Source organism: Schistocerca cancellata, chromosome 1 (genome assembly GCF_023864275.1).
Source record: "Schistocerca cancellata isolate TAMUIC-IGC-003103 chromosome 1, iqSchCanc2.1, whole genome shotgun sequence".
In the NCBI taxonomy this organism is placed as follows: domain Eukaryota; kingdom Metazoa; phylum Arthropoda; class Insecta; order Orthoptera; family Acrididae; genus Schistocerca; species Schistocerca cancellata.
The window spans coordinates 484,985,473-485,007,416 of record NC_064626.1 but is presented as its reverse complement, the minus strand read 5'-3'; the positions used below and the strand labels follow the sequence as shown (position 1 = coordinate 485,007,416).

General features: G+C 37.4%; 1 protein-coding gene across 3 annotated transcripts in view; it reads right to left on the bottom strand.

Moving 5' to 3' along the window:
- LOC126177742 (uncharacterized) overlaps positions 1–21,944 on the bottom strand; it is a 92,636-nt gene that overhangs the window by 34,731 nt on the left and 35,961 nt on the right. For all 3 annotated transcript variants that reach the window (XM_049924479.1, XM_049924480.1, XM_049924478.1), the window contains exon 4: positions 11,284–11,327. In XM_049924479.1, the coding sequence (XP_049780436.1) occupies positions 11,284–11,327 (44 nt within the window). The remainder of the gene's footprint in view (positions 1–11,283; positions 11,328–21,944) is intronic.

Below are 21,944 nucleotides of genomic sequence, written 5' to 3'. Positions count from 1 at the left end.
CTCATTACAAGAGGAAAGAATGTACAGTAGATTATTTACCTGCCGATATGAGTATGAAGATAATGTGTGAGTTACATCAAGAACAATGCTATGAGGAAGGAAAGACAGTCCAGAAATTATGCCTGTACAGGAAGATATTCACAAAGTAGTTTAATCTGAAATTCCACAGGCCACGAATATATATGTGTGATAAAAGTGTTTAAAGTTTTCACACATTTCGGCTGAGGAAACGGAAGACAGAGATTTTAAAAGGGAACAGGAAGAGCATTTGAAAAAGAACGAAATTACAAGGGAATTTAAGAACATTAAGAAAGTGCTAGCTGAATTTGGCTTACAAGCTGTGCTTTACTGCTTAAAGTGAATGCAAAGGCAGTAGTCTATAAAAGAATGACCTCTGTCTACAATCTATAGTTCTTAATGTAGGAGAAAACAAAACAGTTTGCCACATGTGGGATGAGACAACAGAAAAAAGGGGATCCATACGGGTGGCTTCATGTCAGTGGGATTTTTTTGAAAATTCATGCAACAGGAAAACCGATAACCTTGTTTTCTTATACATGTGGGGGCCAGAACAGGAATGTCAATACACTGGACATTCCAACTATCGAGTAATGCTTTTTTGAGCCTGGACATTCACAAATGGAAGTAGACTCAGTGCATGCGAGCATCGAAAGAAAAGGTAAACATGTGGATGTTTTTGATCCCATTGGCTGGTACACAATTGTAAGAATGACCAACAGGTACAGAGTAAAAGAAATGGATAACGCTCAAATTTTAGATTTCAACCAGCTTCGGAAGAAAATAATCCGGAATAGGAAAACAGCTGAGAATGGAGACACTGTGAAATGGCTTAAGATTGTTTGGATGCAATATAGGAAAGATCAGCCTGACATGATGTTTTTCAAGTATTCGTACAATGATCATGACTTTCAAGGCTTGCACATCAAGAAAAGACCCGCCCTACAAAATTCTTTGAATTCAGGACCTGAAGACAATATTCTGCACCCACTACGTGACAGTCCTGTCTGCGTAAGTAAAGAAAAGAAAAAAGATATTATAGATTTATTTAATAAGTGTATTATACCTCCTAGGCATCACACATTGTATCAAGGACTCAATGCAGCTAACGATTCAGAAAATGAGGAAAACATGGAAGAATCATGGGAATAGATTTCATGTTTGTTTGTTTGTTTGTTTTTTGTGTCCTTTATTATTGTTGCTAGTTCATCACCTTAGCTATTTCATGTAAACCACCAATTTTGGCTCATTTAAATGTCTGTGTTGTATTATTTTTGAAACAATACTCCACAAACAGAAAAACAGGTGTTAGGAAGCAATGTGTTTCGTTAAAATGATTTTTCCTATGTTTGTTATGTGAAGATTTAAAAACAAGAATATTATTTCTGTTACCTGTAAATTATTTCAATGTTACTGCATACAAATAATGCAAAGTGAAAATAATAATGACTTTTATTCTCTTGCTTGTAGTACTCATTGAATAGCACTGACACAATGCTAAAGAACCTGTGTACAGATAATTCTGTACCTGAAGAGCATTTGGAATATGACGAATTCATGGTTGAATAGTTTGGCCACCATGGTTGCAAGCAATATATTTGGGGTAAACCAATACAATTTGTGTACAAATTATGGAGCCTTAACACCAAGAATGGCTGTTTAGTACCTTGTCATCCCTCCCCCTCCCTGCCTCAGACTCCTCCTTGCCCCCACAACCCAAATTGCTTCGCTCATCATGCGCTACTGCTCACAGTCTAGCCCTGGCAGCCAGAGACTAGTCATCTGTGTGTGAGCTGCATCTGCGAGTGTGTGCATGTATATTTTTTAATTCCGATGACTGCCCCTTTGCCCGGAAGCTTACTTGTCTGACAGTCTTTTTCTTGTGCCTATCTGCGACTCATAACCTCCACTTTATGGCGAGTAGCGATCTGTTCTTTTCATAATACTGTCAAGAATACATTAATAAGGGCAGGCTCCTGTTTCACTGCAGTATTTACTAAACGTTTTTGACATGGTTTTGCAGCCCTAATACATTGTTTAAGAAGTCATTGTCCACTTCTGGTTATAAAAGCTTTATTGCAATGTGCTATCTGCCACTTTCAGGTGTTATATCGAGTGAGTACCTTGTGATGCATTGCTCATACGCTTGCCAGACAGCATTGTCTAACTGCATAGTCTACCATTAGGCTTGACACATGCTGGCTGAAGGTTTTCAGCTTGTGGCAATTGAAGTGTCCTATGAGTACAAAAGTGTGGGAAGCACAACAAAAAGGTGAAGTGTGTGCCTTCTACACTTGCCTCTCCAGCTGCCACTTTTTGAGTCATTAGTCTTCTGACTGGTTGATGTGGCCCGCCATTAATTCCTCTCTAGCGCAATCCCTTCAACGCAGGGTATCATTTGCATCGTACAGCCTCAATTATTTGTTGGCTGTAGCTTTTACACTCTGCTTCCTTCTTTACAACCCTGGAGGTTATTCCCTGGTGTCTTTAAGACAGATGTCTGATCATCTTTTCCTTCTCCTTGTCAGTCTTTACCTTGTGTGTCTTCCTTCACCTATTCTGAATAGAATTCATTCCTTACTTTTATCAGTCCACCTAATTTTCATCATTCTTCTGCAGAAATACATCTAAAATGGTTTTAGATTCTCTTCTGTTATAGTTTTCCTACTGACCATGGTTCACTACTATACAAAGCTGTGCGCCAAACAGACATTCTCAGAAATTTCTTCCTCACATTAAGGCCTATGTTTGATACCAGTGGACTTCTCTTGGCCAGCAAAGGCATCTTTGTGTGTGCTAATGTGTTTTTATGTTCTCCTTGCTTGATCTGTTGTGGGTTATTTTGCTTCCAAGGTTACAGAATTCTTTAACTTCATCTACTTTGTGATCACCAATTTTAATGTTTAAGTTTCTTCCTCATCTCATTTCTGTTAAGTTCTCATTACCTTTTTATTTTTCTGGTTTACTCACAAACCATATTCTATACTCATTAGAATGTATATTCCATTCAACTGTCCTGCAATTCTTCTTCACTTTCCCTGAGGATAGTAATTTCATAAGTGAATCTTATCACTGATATCCTTTCACCTATTTTGAACCTTTATTTTATTTCCTTTATTGCTTCTTCGGTGTAAAGATTGGCCAGTAGGGGCAGAGGACTGCATCCCTGTGTTACACTCTTTTTAATCTGAGCAATTCATTCTTGGTCTTCCACTCTTATTGTTCCCTCTTGGTTCTTGCACATATTGTATATCACCTGTCTTTCCCTGTAACTTACTTCTATTTTTCTCAGCATTTTGAACATCTTACACCATTTTAAATTACCAATCATTTTTTCCACGTTGACAAATCCTATGAATGTGTCTTGATTTTTCTTCAATGTTGCTTCCATTATCAAGCACACTGTCAGAACTGCATCTCTGGTGTCTTCACCCTTCCTAAAGCCAAAATGATCTGAACCTCTAAAAAATCCTCATGTTCTTTTCTATTCTTATGTATATTATTTTTGTCAGCAACATGGGATGCATGAATTGTTAAGTTGATATGGCAATAGTTCTCACACTTATCTGCCCTTCCTATCTTCGGAATTGTGTGGATGGTACAGTGTCAGTCTCATAGATTCTACACACCAACTTGAATAGTAATTTGGTTGCAATTTTCCCCAATGATTTTAGGATGGAATGTTATTTATTCCTGCTGTCTTATTTCATCTTAATTCTTCCAAGGCACTGTTAAATTCTGACTAATAGGGGATTTCCTGTATCTTCCACATCAACTACAATTCTTCCTTCTATCACATCATCAGACAAATCCTCCCCCTCTTTCCACTTGTCTTCCCCCTCTACTGTGTTCAACAGTGGAATTCCTATTGCACTCTTAATGTTACACCCTAGCTTTTCATTTTACCAAAGGTTGTTCTGATTTTTCTATGTGCCGAGGCAGTCCTCCCGACGACCATTTCTTTTTCAATTTCTTCACATCTTTCTTGTAGCCATTCCATCTTGGCTTAATTCCCAACAGATTTATGCTCGTGATTATTTTTGTATCTCCTCCTTTCATTGTTCAACTGAGGTATTTGTTTGGTTACCCAAGGTGTCTTCTTCACTGTTACCTTCTTTGTGCTTATGTTTGTCTGTTCACCATCTGTAGTTTCCCTCTTTAGAGATGTCCTCTTCTCTTCAACTGCCTACTCTGGTATGTGTGCTTTCATGAATGTTTCATCAATTTTCTGTGTTAGTATGTTGCTGACTGCAACAGCTACTTCCATCATCATCATCATCATCGTCATCATCATGTAGAATAATTCTTGAACAAATGAATACATTGATGAACAACACTTTCTCTCAGTGTATCTGTTTATTTACAATACAAATTTTGTGATGAATGTTAATCTCTTTGAGATTCTTTGACAATAAAATCACATTTTCTGTGATTTCCAATTGCAGTGCTCAAATTTATGATCCACTACTAAATATTTAGTTTTAACAAAATTGCTAATTTAATTCCCTTCTCTACAGATGGATATTGTAAACGGTGCTTAACTAGTGAGTTTTGTCCCTTCTTTCACATTCAGCAAATCGTTCCACATTGTCAGTTAACTTCAAACAAGTATCATCATTCCTCAGTACTTCAGTATCCCACTTGCATCCACACTGACGCGTCTGGACGATTCTCTTTAATTTCAGTCTACTCTTCATCATTGTTAAATTGTGATGTGAATCTATATCAGAGCATGGGCAAGCAATGTTAGAGTTGCTTTACTATTGAATCGGATGAGAACAACCAAATCACTGAACAGTTCACTGTAGCTCACATGCCCTATTTTTGTATTCATAACGAATGCTACTCCTCTATACCATTTTCTGCTGCTGTTGATATTACCCTACATTCATTTGAGCAGAAATCCTTATATTCTTTCCATTTCACTTCACTGAGTCCCACTACATCAAGATCGAGCCTTTGCGTTTCCTTTTTCAGATTTTCTAGCTTTCCTACTACTTTCAAACTTCTGACATTCCATACTCCGATTCATAGAATCCTTTGTTATTCTACCTTTTTCTAATGGTCACTTCTCCTTTGGAAGTCCCCTCCTGGAGACCCGAATGAGGGACTAAGCTGGAATCTTTTGTCTATGGAAAGATCATCTTGTCACTTTTTCAATAACAGACTCCATGTCCCATGGATACCCATCATTATGTGCCTCTAATGCAATGGTTTCTATTTCCTTCTGCATCCTCATGCCACAGATCATTGCTCATTCTTCCACCTTTTAATGACGGATTCCCACTCAAAGAGCAACGCAGTCCCTGAACCTCTGTCCTCTCCTCTGTCCTTTTTATCAAGGCTGTTGGAAGAACAAGGGTGACTTCTTATACTGTAAGTCTTTGGCTGCTGAAGAATTTTATTCAATATTTAAGCAGTTGGGGGGTTAACTCAGGACCCTGGATGTTCTGATTGCTAGTCCAAGAGCTTTCCCTAGACCATGTGTTAAATCCTAGACGTATCAAACAGAACGTTCTGCGTGGGTAACAATAGGCAACAGTATGATTTTGGCTGAAAAATAAAGTGCCAATAATACACCCAGATATTCTCGATAATACTTGTTCAATAAAAGTGAAGAGAACTTGGAGAAAACACGAAAGTTAGTGTGTAACTTCTTTATTGGCACTGTGTGAAGAGGCCAAAACAGTAACTGCAAAATGATAAATTGCCATACAATACAGCAAGTTTTTGGAAATTACCCAAGATACAGTGTCCACCCGCACGTTAGCCAAAAATGCGTCAGACCCAACATCATTTATTTCAGTTTGCAAAAACATCAAAACTCACCACATGTATTGTCTAAAATCACAAGAAGCAGATGTGTGTACCTCTGAAGAAATCCTTGCCATTTTCACTAAGTGGCTTCAGATGACAAATTGCTGCATGCTAATTGATGGATGGTATTATCAAAAGGCTGAAAGGTGGGCTTTTTGAAAATCCTAGATTTTCATCGTTTTACTGAAACTTTATGGTGACTAATAACACAGAGCTTGGATAATATCAGGTATCACTGTTAGCAACTCATATGCTTCAAAGGACTGTAGCTGGTGGGGTGCAGAAACTATTAGAACTGATTCGCTGAATGTGCAAGAAGGGAGCTTATAGGTTAATTACTTATTAATTAAGCACTCTTAACAATATCCACATGGAAGAGAATTAATAGTTTTGTTAAAATAAATATTTATTATTGGACTACAGATTTGAGCATTGCAATTGAAAGTCCCACCAAATGTGAAATATACTCAGTAATTTGATGTCATTGGCAAAAAATCTCAAAGCTATTAACACTAATCACAAAATTTGTGCCGTAAACAAGCAGATATGATCAGTAAAAGTGTTGTACATCAATGCTGTCATTTGTTTACAAATTATTCTACATGATGATGACAGACATGGATGAACACTGGCAGTCAGCAACATACTAACACAGGAAATTGACACAAAATTCACGAAAACAGACATTTAACAATGTTTCAATTGCAAACAACTTTTCATAGATTATCAGAATGTTTCGCACAAGAATGTTACTAAATACAAGAAAGGGCACCCATTCCACCAAAGCCCTCCTCCTGCACCCCTAGCTCTCAACAGCTACATAAAAGTGACCATTTGTCTTCCAACATACTCCCAAGTCCACCCCCCCCCCTCCCCCACCCCCCAATGCAAGCTATCACATGCGTGCCCTTAACCACAAGCTGTGTGTTCACTGCATTCCAAAACACTATTCTGAGGACCTCAAAAGTCAACAGGTTTTTTTTTTTTTAATGCAAAAAATTAAGTCCAAACTTAATCATGACTGTTGTCAAAGTATTGGTTCCTATGCAAAAGCAGAGCCAAGACAGCAGTCACCCGTCCAATAACAAAAAGCAGATCAAATCCTGACAACTAGGAAAGTTATGGATAAGTAAAATTGGAACCTAGTTTGTGGACTGCATGGAATGCAGGATAATTATTCTGAAGTCAAATGTGGAACATAAGCAAATCTGAGAAGGGCCATTCAAAATAATCAATGTAGTCTCTTACCTATGAGTTTCTTATTTTAGCACAACAAATGCTTAATCACAAACACAAGAATTAATGCATCAGTTCAAACAGGAAATTTTAGGACAAATGTTCCACAGTCCCGACTGGACGCCAAGTGATTTTCATTTCAAAACGCACTCAAAGAAGTGGCTTTGATTCCAACTTTTTGACTCTGACAAAGAACTTCAAGATAATGTCACAGGCTTGCTGCAATCTCAGAGGGAATTTGTACACTCATTGTGAAATAATTATAAACACTTTTAAATGTGAATGGTGATTATGTAGAGAAATAATATAATACAGCAGTTTTAAGATTTTTCTAATAAATCTGCTTTAACCATTTCATTTCATGATTTTATTTATAGGCTAATAGAGCTTACCTTCAGGAAAATCGTTTAACCATGGTTTTTCCCCCAAATTCGTCATTCGAAAAATACAGGATCATCTTATATTTGCAGACCAAAACTATCACAGCTGAGGTTAACATTTTTATGTTGTTTAATACAGTATATAGAGGTTGTCTTTACATTTACAGACAAAGCTTTGCCTGTTCAGATCACACGCAGACTTATTATGAAGAACTCCGAACGGTTGGGCTACGCAAACGATAATCGTTTTGGAAAAGGATCACGATTTCCTGATACATCAAAATGCTTGATACAATACCAATGTTGCTTGAACAATCGCATCACAATTGAGTCGCACAGCGCTAGTGCAAGACATACGCAACAAACCATCAACTAACCACTACAACAATCTATTTCTCTGGTTAAAATTTGACAATTCTGTGAAACACAGGAGGAAATAGCAATAAATTCTAAAATCTTACAAATTATTGTTGTATTTGAACAGATTTGCAACGAAAGTTCTCAAACATGTATGGGTCCATGTACAAACATTACAGTAATTCTGCTTTTTAAGTAAAGGTGGAAAATTAATCCAGTATGCAATGCCTAACGAAATAAATCATATTAAACTGTAGTAGTTGTTGCAAGAATAAATTACAGCAGCAAGAGCCGTCATGAAGATAGTACCAACAGATGTCAGTAGATGGCAGGACAAGCAAAGTTCGAGAATTGGACCGAATCGTGGTTGCGATCTTTTATTCATGTGTTAGTTGCTGTTGTTACAAATGACTTGCGCACTAGAAGATATTGCAGTTCGTATCTCACAGTTGCTCCAGCACAGCACTATGGAAATGTTGGAGGGGGAACAATGGTACTATCTTGGCTGAGAACTAGAAGAATGCAGGGACGGGAATAGTGAGAGGGCAGCAAATAATGTCATATCACCAACCATGGAAAGCTATAATGAATACTTCAGCTTTTTTGGGACATCTGCCAAGTTTAAACTGCAGTTTGCCTGAATCCGTTTGTAGTTGCAATTGAAATAACTTCAAACTGGACAAATACTTAAGGAGAAGTCTGGATACAGGCCAGTGGTGTACTTATTTATTTTGTGCTGCAATGTTGTTGATGCTCACTGGCACATGATGGGAACAAAAGGGGGTATGTCAGTTGCTGGTCCTACAAAGCCAATTAGAGAGCTGCGGCCAGACAATATATTTGGAAGCAAGAGACATTGTAACATTCTCACGTCAGTATAGAAGTGGAGCCCGAAATGTTTTCAGATAAAAACAGCTGTGTTCTCAGGTCCCATGGTAACCACAGTCTCAGAAATCTCAATACATTCTGAAAAAACAGTCAAATATTTATGACAACAAAGATAAAAAATTTCACTGTTCTGCTATTAGGATGATGATAGTGAAACCTTAGACGACAGGGTTAGTAAGCAAAAAATGTAGAAAATAAAATGGTCTGCAAATTAATGTAATCCACTTCTTTTCATTTATTTTATTTCTCCAAGTATTATCAAAATGTAGACAATCAATAAATTGCATAAATTTAGAATAGTTATAATGTTAACTTATCAGGAAGTTTGTAATTTTGACAAGTCAAAATATGTTAAAAATAAATTTTTCTCAGAAAGCTTCTTGAAAACAAGGGGGTAGTCTCATAATCAGTGGTGCCTTATACTTGGGTAAACATGGTAATTTCCAAAAAGAAACAAGGGGAGATGAGGGAGCTGAAAAGGAAGAGGAACATCACAAGAGTCCTGCAAGCGATACTGAAATAAAGTAATATTGTTTAACACTTTCAACACTGGCATGTGCTGCTGGTGGCTCACACTAGATCCTCCCATAGGGCAGTGTGTACCACCAGTGGCTCAAGCTTCCGATCATACGGTGTGTACCATTGGTGGCTGGCACTCAACTACCAATTCTGCTACAGACCATGCAGGATATGGTGGCTTCCATGCAGTGACAAACTTTCATTTGAAGCACTGGGCAAGCTCATTTGTTTGTGCAGAAGGGAATATCAATATTGTTTGCCTGCTTTTGGCTGGGTGGCGTCTCACTGCGATGACAGAATCGAGGCACACACCCTGCAAACTTTCTCAAAAGATTTTACAGAAACTATTCAGTAAAAAAGAAATCTTTTTGCCTTAATTACAGCTGTATTATGTCAGTTCTATGGCGATGTGCCCGTTATTTCATTAATGGTCATAGTTATTGTGATATTTGCAAGTAAGACAGACAGAGCACAAAATTCAAAAAGGTTCGCAATGAAAAATAGGGGTCACTTTGATTTTTAATTTGGTGCATATTACATAATATGTTGCTGCATATGAAATGTAGGTAACAAACAGATTTTTTTTTAGACTGGGTGGAGATCTCTGTCAGTCACCAGTTTCAAGAAATTTGAACTCACATAGCACACTGATTTGCAATTGTGCGCACCAGCAATAAAGCCAGAATGAAATATCCATAACATTCCTCATATTCCATAAACTGTTTGAGATACTGAAACAAGATTTTGGCAAATGGCGGCCTGCAAAGAGGATAGTATTTTTTTCCATATGGTTATTATGCAAAACTTCATTATCTACATCATTAACTACATACCTTTTGATGAACAAACTTAATTTTTAAGAGTGAAATACGAAATAGTGTGGGTTTTGGAACAACATAAGTGAAGAAATTACATGTTTATTTTTGTACAGATGATGCACTTTTTCATAAGTTACTGACCATACTTGTCTTCAGTTCCTCAATTAACAAAATACTGTTTCAGAATTCTTTCACAATTGTGTCTGCACTCTGTGTCAGTGAGGTGACATTGTGTAAACTCTGCTGTGTACTGACAGAAAGAAGCAAATTTTTATATGGCAACAAAGCAATGTAGGTTTTAATCCAAATTGGCCCCTCATGATGCTTCTCTGAAAGTTATAAGTTGTTAACAAGTCTCGCAAAACTGAATTGCTGCTTTCGTTGCATCTTCTGCAGAATTCTTTTTACATAGTAACCAATATAGAGGTGACAGCTAGTTTTGTTTCAATGGTCACCACGCATGTGTGTGTATGGAGGGGCTCCACTTAATATTTACAAAAAAAATGTGGAGCACAGGCTTCAGTTTAGAACTTCCCCTCCAGTGCTTGGCATTTCCCCTACAGTGTGTTGACCACCTGCCCACCACCCCCAGTCCTATCACTCTCCCTATGGTTGCTCTGCCGAATGCACATCTACCAGTCATGATATTCTGCACATACTCTACCAGTAATACACCAATGTTTGATGTATTATTCATTAGATAGGTGCAAAAAAACAGCTGTTAATACAATTCTGTGTGAGAGAACTTTATGAAAAAAATGAGAAAGAACAATTTGTTATCAATCTAGCATAACATTATTTTATGTAATCTATTGCCTTTAAAAAAATGGGCATACACCACTTTCAAAACACAAAAGTCAACATATTACAAAGTAGCCTAGGGCATTTGAATGAATACGACCACCGTCCAATAGCAAGAAACTGGAAAAGCAGTGCCGGCAGATGAGGGGAACCAAGAATACAGCTAGAAATCCAATTCTCAGTGCTGGAGTGAGCAATTTTCTAGAACACTGCACTGTGCCAACGACATGATTCTTAAAAACAAACCCTTCAAAAAACAAACCCTTCAAAACACACACACACACACACACACACACACACACACACACACACACACACTCTTGCCAATTATGCTCAAGAAAAATGAAGTACTAGCAGGACAATACTGCAAGTAAAAATCACACAAAATTTATCTGTTAATAATTCAATGACCCTACATGTTTTGCAAATTTGGTTACTGATGTACATACCATAAAATTTTCTGTAGTTGGGGCTGTTTTCCTCGAAGATGAGGCTGTATGGAAAACAAAATTAAAGATTGTTAGTAAATTTGTTTGCTTATGATACTTGATAATTAAACAACTCAAAGAAATATAACTGCATAGGCTTCCGTGGCCCGAATCAGTTGACACAAACCTTTTTTTGAGAATCGTACCATGTCATAATCAAATCAGTAGACCCAGAAGGCCACTGTAACCATGGCCAAAATGTGCATTCTCCAATATATTTTATTATATTATGACACAGTATAATATTCAGAAAACGTTTATGTCAACTCAATGACAATTAGTAAATTCTTAACCTAACTGAAGAAGTATTTTTAATTATACTGTCAGTCCATGTTTTCTGTTCTAGTTTCATTAAGCCTGACTACCAAGATGGCAGGGGTGGGAAGGTACCTTATACTTTTTAATTATATCTTCTACCAGATTCAATAACTGTTTTAATTTCATCCAGTTAAACTTAATCTAACTATTTCAGTGATAGTAGTAAGTATGAGTTTTCACAACAAATACAACAGTCTATATTTCCAGATACTGGATCCTACTTACTTACCTTTAAAACTTTAAAAGGTTTGTTGTTATCAAAGGTTAAAAAAATTAACTTAATTTTATTTATTTAAATTCTTTTGTGGTGGTCATAAAATAACAAACCCTACACTGAACAGTAAAAGATAATCAGTGGGCTTAATTTAAAGTTATTTGTTCACTGTCTTGAAATACATTGCACCAGCCAAAATGAGGCTCCACAGTGCTCTTCTCAAACACCAGATGAGTTGATTAACGTTCATAAACAGCTGGAATCGCCCTGACTACTGTCAAACAATTGGCAGCTGTTGTGAGTTGGTGTGTTGGAAGAGCTCTCCAGAGGTCGTTCTTGGGTCATTCTGGTAACTGGCAGTAAAGATTCAGAAGGCCAGTCTTGCAAGTGGAGTTTCAACAAACGTCACGATTTGCAGCATTGTCCCCACAACAGATCATGGTGCTTCGTTCTGAGTCAAGTAGAAAGACTGGATCAGAGACTTCCAAAGTTCTGTGACAAGCTAGGCTGTGACTTCCTGGACTTGCACCATTGGGGGTTGAGAACTGTATAGTTCCCCTACATAGGCCAGTTGTCCACTACACATCAGAGGCTGCTACTTAGGTAGCTGACTGTGTGAGGTTTTTTAGATTAGGTGACTCTCCATCCAATCCAAATAAAGATAGCTATAGGAAACAAAGAAGTATCAGTGTAAGATTGAAAGAGATACCTCCCACAAAGAGTATTAAAATCCTGATGGTGAACTGCCAAAGCAAACGCAACAAAATGTCAAAGAGTTTGAAGCACTGATGAAAAGCAGTGGAGCTCATATAATACTACGTATAGAAAGCTGATTGAAAGCTGAAATTTATCGCAGTTTTTTGGGGAAAATTTAAGCGTACATCGAGAGGATACGCAAATGGGGGGGGGGGGGGGGGGGGTGTCAACAGAAGTGTCAGATTCCACCCGTCTCCATGACGTATGGGTGTTGTGGTGTGTGACACCATCACAGTGCAGAGTTTATGAGTTGGTTGTGTTTGCAGATGTCGTCTTGTTGTGTTTGATGGCAACCCCCCCCCCCCCCCGCCCCTTCCTCTCTCTCTCTCTCTCTCTCTCTCTCTCTCTCTCTCTCTCTCTCTCTCTCTGTGTGTGTGTGTGTGTGTGTGTGTGTGTGTTTGGGATTTGTTGGTTGTAAGTTATTGTTTTTTTTTTTTTTCTATTTTTCTCAAGTTGTAATGTTTCGTTTATTTATTGTGTATTATTTACGTACCAATGTTTGACTTTTGACTTTTTGATGTGTTGTGGTTTTGGTTTCGATTTTCGTAGTTGTAGTTGTTGGATTTTTTCATATCAACAGTTATGGTTGACCAAGGGAAGTGTCCAATTCTTCTAAATTCTTGTAATTATTGTTTTTGGTTCATCGTTTTGTGTGTATTTGGACTGTATGTTTTAATATTTAGCTTGGCCCCTCCCTAAAACCCGCAATTTCCCGTGGTTGGAGGGAGATGTTATTGTCTTATACGTATTTTCGTGTTTGTTGCCATGTGTATGTAGTGATATCATAGGCACCATATTGGACACACTTAGAATAGCCATTTCTGCCATATTGATGACGTAATGGGTCAAAGCAGATGGGTGGAATCTGACACTTCCATAATCCCCAAATGGGAAATGTAGGTGGTGTATTTGTTGCAGTAGACAAGAAACTCAAATCCAACAAGATAGAAATTGAAGCTGAATGTGAGATTGGGCAAGACTCAGTACAGAGTGGGGAGGGGCATAAAAATCCTCCTATCGCCTACCAGACTCATCTGACGTAACTGAAAACTGTAGAGAAAACCTCAGTTCACTTGTGGGTAAGTTCCCCAATCATACTGTAATCATACTTTAATCATCCAACAATTAATTAGGAAAATTATAATTTTTTTAGTGGTGGGCATGATAAGACATCCTGTGAAATTTTACTAAATGCTTTCTCAGGAAACTACCAAGAACAGATAGTTAGGAACCCCACTCATGAAGGACCTTTGACCCATCAGAGGATGGGCACATCGAAACTAGTATCAGTGACCATGACGCAGTTATGGCAACAATGATAACTAAAATACAGAAGGCCAACTAAACGAAGCAGCAAGCTATATATATGTTCAGTAAATTGTATGAAAAATTAGTAGTGTCATATCTCAATGAGGAACTTGAAACTTTCCGCACAGGGCAGGGGCATGTAGAGGATATCTGGCTATAATTTAAAGTAATAGTTGACCATGCACTGGATGTATATTACCCTGTGGAACAGTTCTTAATGGAAGGGAACCTCTGTGGTAAACAGCCACTGTAAAGGGACTTCAAAAGAAACAGAGATTACTGAATAATAGGTGTAAAACAAAGCGTTGGGCTGTAGATAGAGGGATGTTGAATGAAACATGTTTGGCTGACAAGAAAACAATGAGTAGGAACAGGAAAAATTCTTTTAAACGATAACACGACAAATAACGCAAATCTGGTGGTTTTTAAGGAAATATCGCGAATACAGATGTTTTTACAGAGGTAACACGAATTCTGTGATTTTTAAGGAAGTAACGCAAAATTGGAGTTTTTCAACAAAATTTCTCTGTGTCCTCGTAAGAAGTGTCGTAAATCTAGTGACGTTTCATTTTGAAATGTTCTATGTCACACTACCTTTTGCAGTCGTGACGTAACTAGTGGCCTTTCAACTATCGACTTTTGCGTAAAAAAATTTGCAAATTTGTTGTAAGATCTTATGGGACCAAACTGCTTAGGTCATTGGTCCATAACCTTACACACTATTTAATCTAAATTAAACTAACTTTTGCTATGGACAACATACACACCCATGCCTGAGGGAGAACTCGAACCTCAGACAGGGGGAGCCGCGCAGACCGTGACAAGATGCCTCATACCGCGTGGCTCGACTTTTGCGAGCGTGTACGAATGATCACTGTGTGATTTTTTATTTTTTATTTCTTTTGCAGTGCATGTGCCGCAGTGTGCCGTTTCAAAGCAATGGCGCAATGAAAATTTATCACAAACACATCTCCAATGTTTATCAAATGTGGTTAATAAGGCAGCAACGATATAAAGCTTGAAGAAATGTGATCATTGAGACGAGACAGTAGCCGAATGAGTAAGCCATGACGTTACGGGTAGTTTCGTGGTTTACAATATGAATGGATTTAAGTTTGTGTTCCACTGCATGCAAATATATATATTTTTTCCACTGTAGCATTGTTGACAGAGTCTGGGTCTTTTATTATGAATGTAATGCAAGTATATGGAAGGAGGGTGAGTGCGAACACTATCAACACCATCATAATCATTGAGGTTACAACTCTACCACTTTTCACAGTAAAAGTACAAGAAAAAATCCGAAAGTGTAATACAACCATGTTCTGCAATAAATGATTCATTTCCATCTGATTAGAGATCGAAGAATGAAATAAATATTTGGGTGTTTATTTCCGAATATGTGATGAGTTCCGAATGGCTGGTGAGGCAGGTACCTTACAGGACAGCATTCATTTCTAGGACGGAAACGAGCAGCTATAAAATTCATCTTTTTGGATTTCCAGCATGATGGATTAATAACAGGACAACAACTTGAGTTAATCAGTTTCATCTTTTTGGATTTCCAGCACGCTGGATTAATAACAGGACAGCAACTTGAGTTAATCAGTTTGATGCAGAAAACAGCCAAAGTTGCAAAATTCAGTTACTTTTGTTTAATTGATTATCAGTTTCACATATCAGAACCCTTTCTCAAATCATCCAAACAAAGAAAAAGGTGTACTCCGTGACAGTACGCAAACCACGTTAATATTGTGCATGATTGTGCTTAAGCCATTAGTCAAGTTTTCAGAGACCATCCATTGGCAGGACAACTGTTTTGCGCATGCTCGCTGCTAACCCTTATGGATGAGTGCGTATTTTTCTGCGTGTATTAACTTACAAAAATTTTAATAAATATCCATCCAATCGTTTTCAAATTTTATTGAAATAAGGTTCGTTGAAGCAGCTTGCTGCGCATGCGCAGAGCTGAAATCACATATAAGCAGCGCCTACTCCTGCTTCTGGCTACTTGGGAGTGTGGGTGTTTGGTGTATAAACAGTGTGAGAAAGCAGCCAGCACCTACCCGGAAAAATTTTTCTGAAGCTGCCAAGCTGCCAGATTCGTGGATGCGCATAGCTGTTTTGAGTTAGAGTGGGGGTACACTTCACTTGACTCGTGTTTTGTTTGTGGCACGTTTTTCAATCGTTTCGAAGCTATTGCAGTTCCCACGTTCGGATATTTCCGTTTACACTTCATTGTTAATAGTAAGGTAAGCATATCAGATGTTTCGTCTGTTTTCACCCCTTTGTCCAGATCTAAAAACAGCTGAAAATGCAATAAGTCTTCCTACCAGTTGTAAGTGTGTGTGTGTGTGTGGGGGGGGGGGGGGGAGACCTATGTTAAAAGAAAGTATTTTTCTATTGAAGACTGATGCAAAATGGAATTTAAAACTCAAAACTTGTACTGAAACATATTATAAACTTTGTTTCCAAGCTACATCTGAGTGAACATTAAAAAAAATTAAGAAAATTAATTTTTTCTTATTTTTAACCGAAGTTAAATACCTTTTGCAAACATTTATAAGAATTTTGTTATTTAAGAATACTTAAAAAAATAACCTTCAAGCTTTCTTGGTGATATTCGTACAGAAAAATCTCCTAGGTATGCAGCCAAGACATTTTATTTATTAAGAATAGCATTGCAAAGGCAGAGATTTTTCCTTAAATTAAAAGATTTTCTTCCAAGTTTCATTATTGCTATTCCATAAGAAATTTCAACCATTTAACATGAATATTTAAGTCGATGAGAAAAATTATCAAGTGTTGACTGCAAACCTGAAAAAAGGGAAGTTCTATATATTTTTTAATCTGCTGGATACACCATCGATAAATAATTTTTTCCCAGTATTTAAAATACATGTATCACTCCACACCATTGCAGCCAAGCGCAGCAAAAGTATATACAAATTTTACAAATTTAAATAATAGTCTCTGTTGCACATACTTTAATGGTGACACATTTCACGCTCCTAGCAGATCTTCATTTCATTCTTGAGCCACAGAGACCGGCTTCTGTGGTCTCCATGGCTCAAGAACAATATGAAGAAGTGGGAAACATGTCATCAATAAAATATCTGCATCATACTGTTATTTTCATTCTTACCTTTGGTGTTTCTTTTTAAATAATTATTTGTGTCAAAAATTTTTGTTAAAATAATTTATCTCTACACGTCTCGTGTTTGGCCGACCCTATCTTAGGAATAGTTCCATTTTCAACATAGCATTGAAAAATGGTTAAATATGACAAAAATAGATAAGTGCTAATAGAAAAAGCTTATCAGAAAATAACACCGACAAATAACACCGAAAAGTGCAAAAAATAACTCCGATTTTGGCCATAAAATAACACCAATTTTTTCCTGTCCCTAGCAATGAGATATGCTTTCAACAACTACTGTAGTAGAATATTGTCAAGCTATCTTTCACAGACCCCAAAGACATTCTGGCCATGTGTAAAGGCTGTTAATGACACCAAAGTTAGTATCCAATCTCTACTAAATGAGACAGCAACTGAAATTGAGGGTAGCAAAGCAAAAGCTGAAATGCTTAACTCCGTTTTCAAATGTTCCTTTACAAAAGAAAACCCAGGAGACATGCCCAACGTCATTCTCGTACCACTGAAAAGATGAATGAAATAAGTATTAGTGTTAGTGGTGCTGAGAAACAGCTGAGATCATTAAAATTGAACAAGCTACAAGTCCCAATGGAATCACTGTCAGATTCTATAATGAATTTGCACCTAGGTTAGTCCCTCTTGAAACTATAATCTATTGTCGAGCCTCCGAACAAAAAGCCATGCCCTGTTCTTGCAAAAAGGCACAGGTCACAATCTTAGAACATAGTCTGAGCTCAAACATAATGAGCTATCTTGAACAGAATGACCCCCTCAATGCCAACCAGAGCGGATTTCGAAAATATCATTCATGTGAAACCCAACTCACACTTTTCTCGCATGACATAGTGAAAGCTTCGGATCATGGCAACCAGTTAGATGCAGTATTTCTTGACTTCCGAAAAGCTTTTGACTCAGTACCACACCTACACTTACTGTCAGAAGTACAATCATATGGGGTATCAAGTGAAATTTGTGACTGGATTGAGTACTTGTTGGTAGGGAGGACAAAGCATGTTATCTTGGGTGGAGAGACATCGTCAGATGTAGAAGTAACTTTTGGGACTCTTTCCATTCAGGTTGTATATTAATGGCCTTGCAGACAATATTAATAGTAAAATCTGGCATTTCCAATCAGATCTTGATAACATTTTAGTGTGGTGCAGGATTGGCAACTTGCTCTAAATGTTCAGAAAAGTAAAATTGTGCACTTCACACACTGAAAAAACATAGTACCCTGTGACTATAATATCAATGAGACTGTTGGAATTGGCCAACTCGTGCAAACAGCTGTATTTAACACTTTATAACCATATAGTTTCAGTCGAGGGTAAAGCAGGTGGTAGACTTCGGTTTATTGGTAGAATAGTGGGGAAGAGCAATCAGTCTTTTCTAGAGATTTCTTACAAATCACTCTTGCAGCCAGTTCTAGAATATTGCTCAAGTGTGTGGGACCCATACCAGATAGGATACTGGGGATACTTAATGTATAAGGGAAGGGTAAGCAAGATTTGTCAGAGGTTTGTTTAATCCGTGAGAGAGTGTAATAGAGATACTGAAGTAACTGTATAGGCAGACTCTTGAAGACAGGTGTACACTACCCCGAGAAAATCTGTAAACAAATTTTCAAACACCAGCTTTAAATGATTATTCTAAGGATATACTACAACCACCTGCGTATCCTCACATAAGGATTGTGAGGATAAGATTAGAATAATTACTGCATGCACAGAGGCATTCAAACATCATCCTTCCCACAGTCCATACATGAATGGAACAGGAAGAAGCCCTAATAAATGGGGCAATGGGAAATACCTTCTGCCACACACCTCACAGTGCTTTGCAGAACGTAGATGTAGACGTGGATCAACACATGAATGTGGCTCCAGCACATGATGGGTGCCAAAATTGGACCACTTCTTCATAACAAAACAAACAAAAAGACAGCAAATGTGAAAGTGGGATGAAGACAGCGACGTTGTTAGTCACTGTACCGCATTGACATTAGTTAATACTCTCGTTATGTGGGCCAGAGGGGGTTTCAGTATGGTGACATTACTGCTTCAAGAAAAATTCTAAACGCAGTGCGAAAGAAGTCAGCTCCTCTCAGAAGCATATAAACATCACAGACTATTTTAAGAAATAAACAGCCTACACTACTTCTGCACAGAATATGGATAGACTTTCAAACAAAGAATACAAGGTTGAAAATATCTCTAATTATTTGTGCCTCTTCTCTCCTGCATTACCCCAAAGAATCAGGAGTACAGCATGCACAGGATAGAGTAACATGAAAAGCTGCATAAAACCAGTCTCAGGACTGAAGACCACAACAACAACAACAACAACAACTACTACTACTGAGAATATGTATATAGCTTGATTATCTCATTGTCAATCTTGATCACATTCAGGCCAACTGCATTCAGATTAAATTATTTGACTTATTTAGCTGCACAGTTTATAGGCGTATTTGCATGTCCATGCTGTGGAATTTACATTAACAAGGCATGTGAGTTACTGAATTTGTTTGTACTATGTAAACTTCATCCTAGGTATTTATCGAATTCATAAATCATAATGCGAGCTAGAAAAAAAGACACTTATGTCTTGCTACTTCATAGAACTGCCAATTCTGTAACGATGGGGGTAAAGAGAAGGAAGAGTAGGGTTTAATATCCCATCAAAAGCGAGGTCTTCAGAAACTGAGTGAAAGTGCAGGGGTAGGGAGCATAGTGGGTAGTACACTGTCATCATCGTCTTCTTCTTCTTCTTCTTCTTCTTCTTCAGTCTGAAAACCGATTTGATGCAGCACTCAACACGAGTCTATCCTGTGCAAGCCTCTTCACCTCTGAATAAATACTCCAACCTATCTCCATTTGAATCTGCTTATTATACTGTTCTCTTGGTCTCCCTCTACAACTTTTAGCACTCACACTTCCCGCCAAAAAAAAAACTGATGATTCTTTGATGTCTCAAAATGTGTCCTGTCACCTGATCTCTTTTCTATTTAAATCGTGCCATAAATTTCTTTTTTCCACCATCATATTCAGTACTTCATCCTTAATTACGTGCCCTGCCTATCTAATCTTAAACATTCCTCTGAAGCAACAGATTTCAAAAGCTTCTATTTTCTTCTTCTCTCATTTCATTTCCACACAAGGCTACACTCCAAACTACTACTTTCATAAAAGACTTCATAACACTTAAATTTATGTGGATGTTAACAAATTCCTCTCATTCGGATATGTTTTCCTTGCTACCAAAATGGCTCTGAGCACTATGGGACGTAACATCTGAGGTCATCAGTCCCCTAGAACTTAGAACTACTTAAACCTAACTAACCTAAGTACATCACACACATCAATGCCCGAGGCAGGATTCGAACCTGTGACCATAGCGGTCGCGCAGTTCCAGACTGAAGCACCTAGAACCGCTCGGCCACAGCGGCTGGCTTTCCTTGCTACAACTAGTATTCATTTTATATCCTCTCTCCTTTGACTATCATCAGTCATTTTACTCCCTGAGCAGCAAAACTTACCTACTACTTTCAGTGTTCCATTTCCTTATATAATTCCCTCTGCACTGTCTGTTTGATTCAATCCCATTTCATTACCCTTCTTTTGGTTTTGTTGTTGTTCATCTTACATGCTCCTTTCAAGCCACCCCAAGCCACTGTTCATTCCATTTAACTGTTCTTCCACATCATTTGCTGTCTCTAAAAACTACTATGTCACTGGCAAACCTCTAAGTTTTTATTTCTTCTTCCTGAATTTCAATTCCTTCCCCAAATTTCTCTTTGGTTTCTTCTCTCACTCACAGACACTGGTTGATTTAAGAAAATAATAATAATAATAATAATAATAATAATAATAATAATAATAATAAATCCTGTGGGAGGTCCTAGTTTTATACATATTGATGGAAATTTTGGAACCATCATTAACAACAACAAAAAAATCACAGAATCTCTTCAATTCATGAGGTTACTCATCATATTATAGAAAAGTTCTGTACCAGGAAAGAAGCTGCAACCAGACATATTCTGGATTTCAAAATCTGATGAAAACTGCACTACAAAAGGTTTGCCATCTCTGAAGAGACATAAAGCAAACCCAGATTCAAAATAATTAAAATTTCAGTCTGTAATGTTTACCAGTTCGTCTACCCCCACGAAAGAAAGGATTATGTAAAAGGGTATTCGACAATAAATGGTCTCGTCTGCCACAACTCCTTCATGGGTCTTACTTCAAAGACACCTGCACTGCCATTATAACCATCATACCCTTCTGGAAATAAGCCCACTAAAAGAGCAAAAACTGAAGACCTGATGAAAATCTAAACATACATTCCTCAAGAGTTCAAGAGTTCAAGGATTTAAGATTTCCACTTGGGCAACTGAGCGTGAAAATAACACTGAATAAAAACATTGAAAACATTTAATGTAATTGTTAACATACTGATGTATTATTTATTAATTATTGCAATTTGAAACAAACTATGGCTGTTAAAATTTTTTGTATGCATTACCAAAAGCATTGAATTAAAAAAAATAAAATAAAATAAAAAAGCAAAGTTCAGCTAATTCTGATCTTAACTCTTTGATTTAGGTTGTACTTAAAAAAAAAAAAGTTTATAGTTCAATAAAATATAGCATTATTACTTAAGGTAAATATCTGTTTTATATAAAATTCTAACTTACCAAACACACAAAACCATCAAAATGCATATTTACCAGGTGGTTATAATTAAAGTGCAGCTACTCACGGAAGTCCAGTGTGGGCCGTAATTATTGTATAGCAGTGAAATTTGGTACATATGGTAAGTGTTAATGGGAAACCAATTTACGCTGGGAAAAAATTAGTTCCAGCT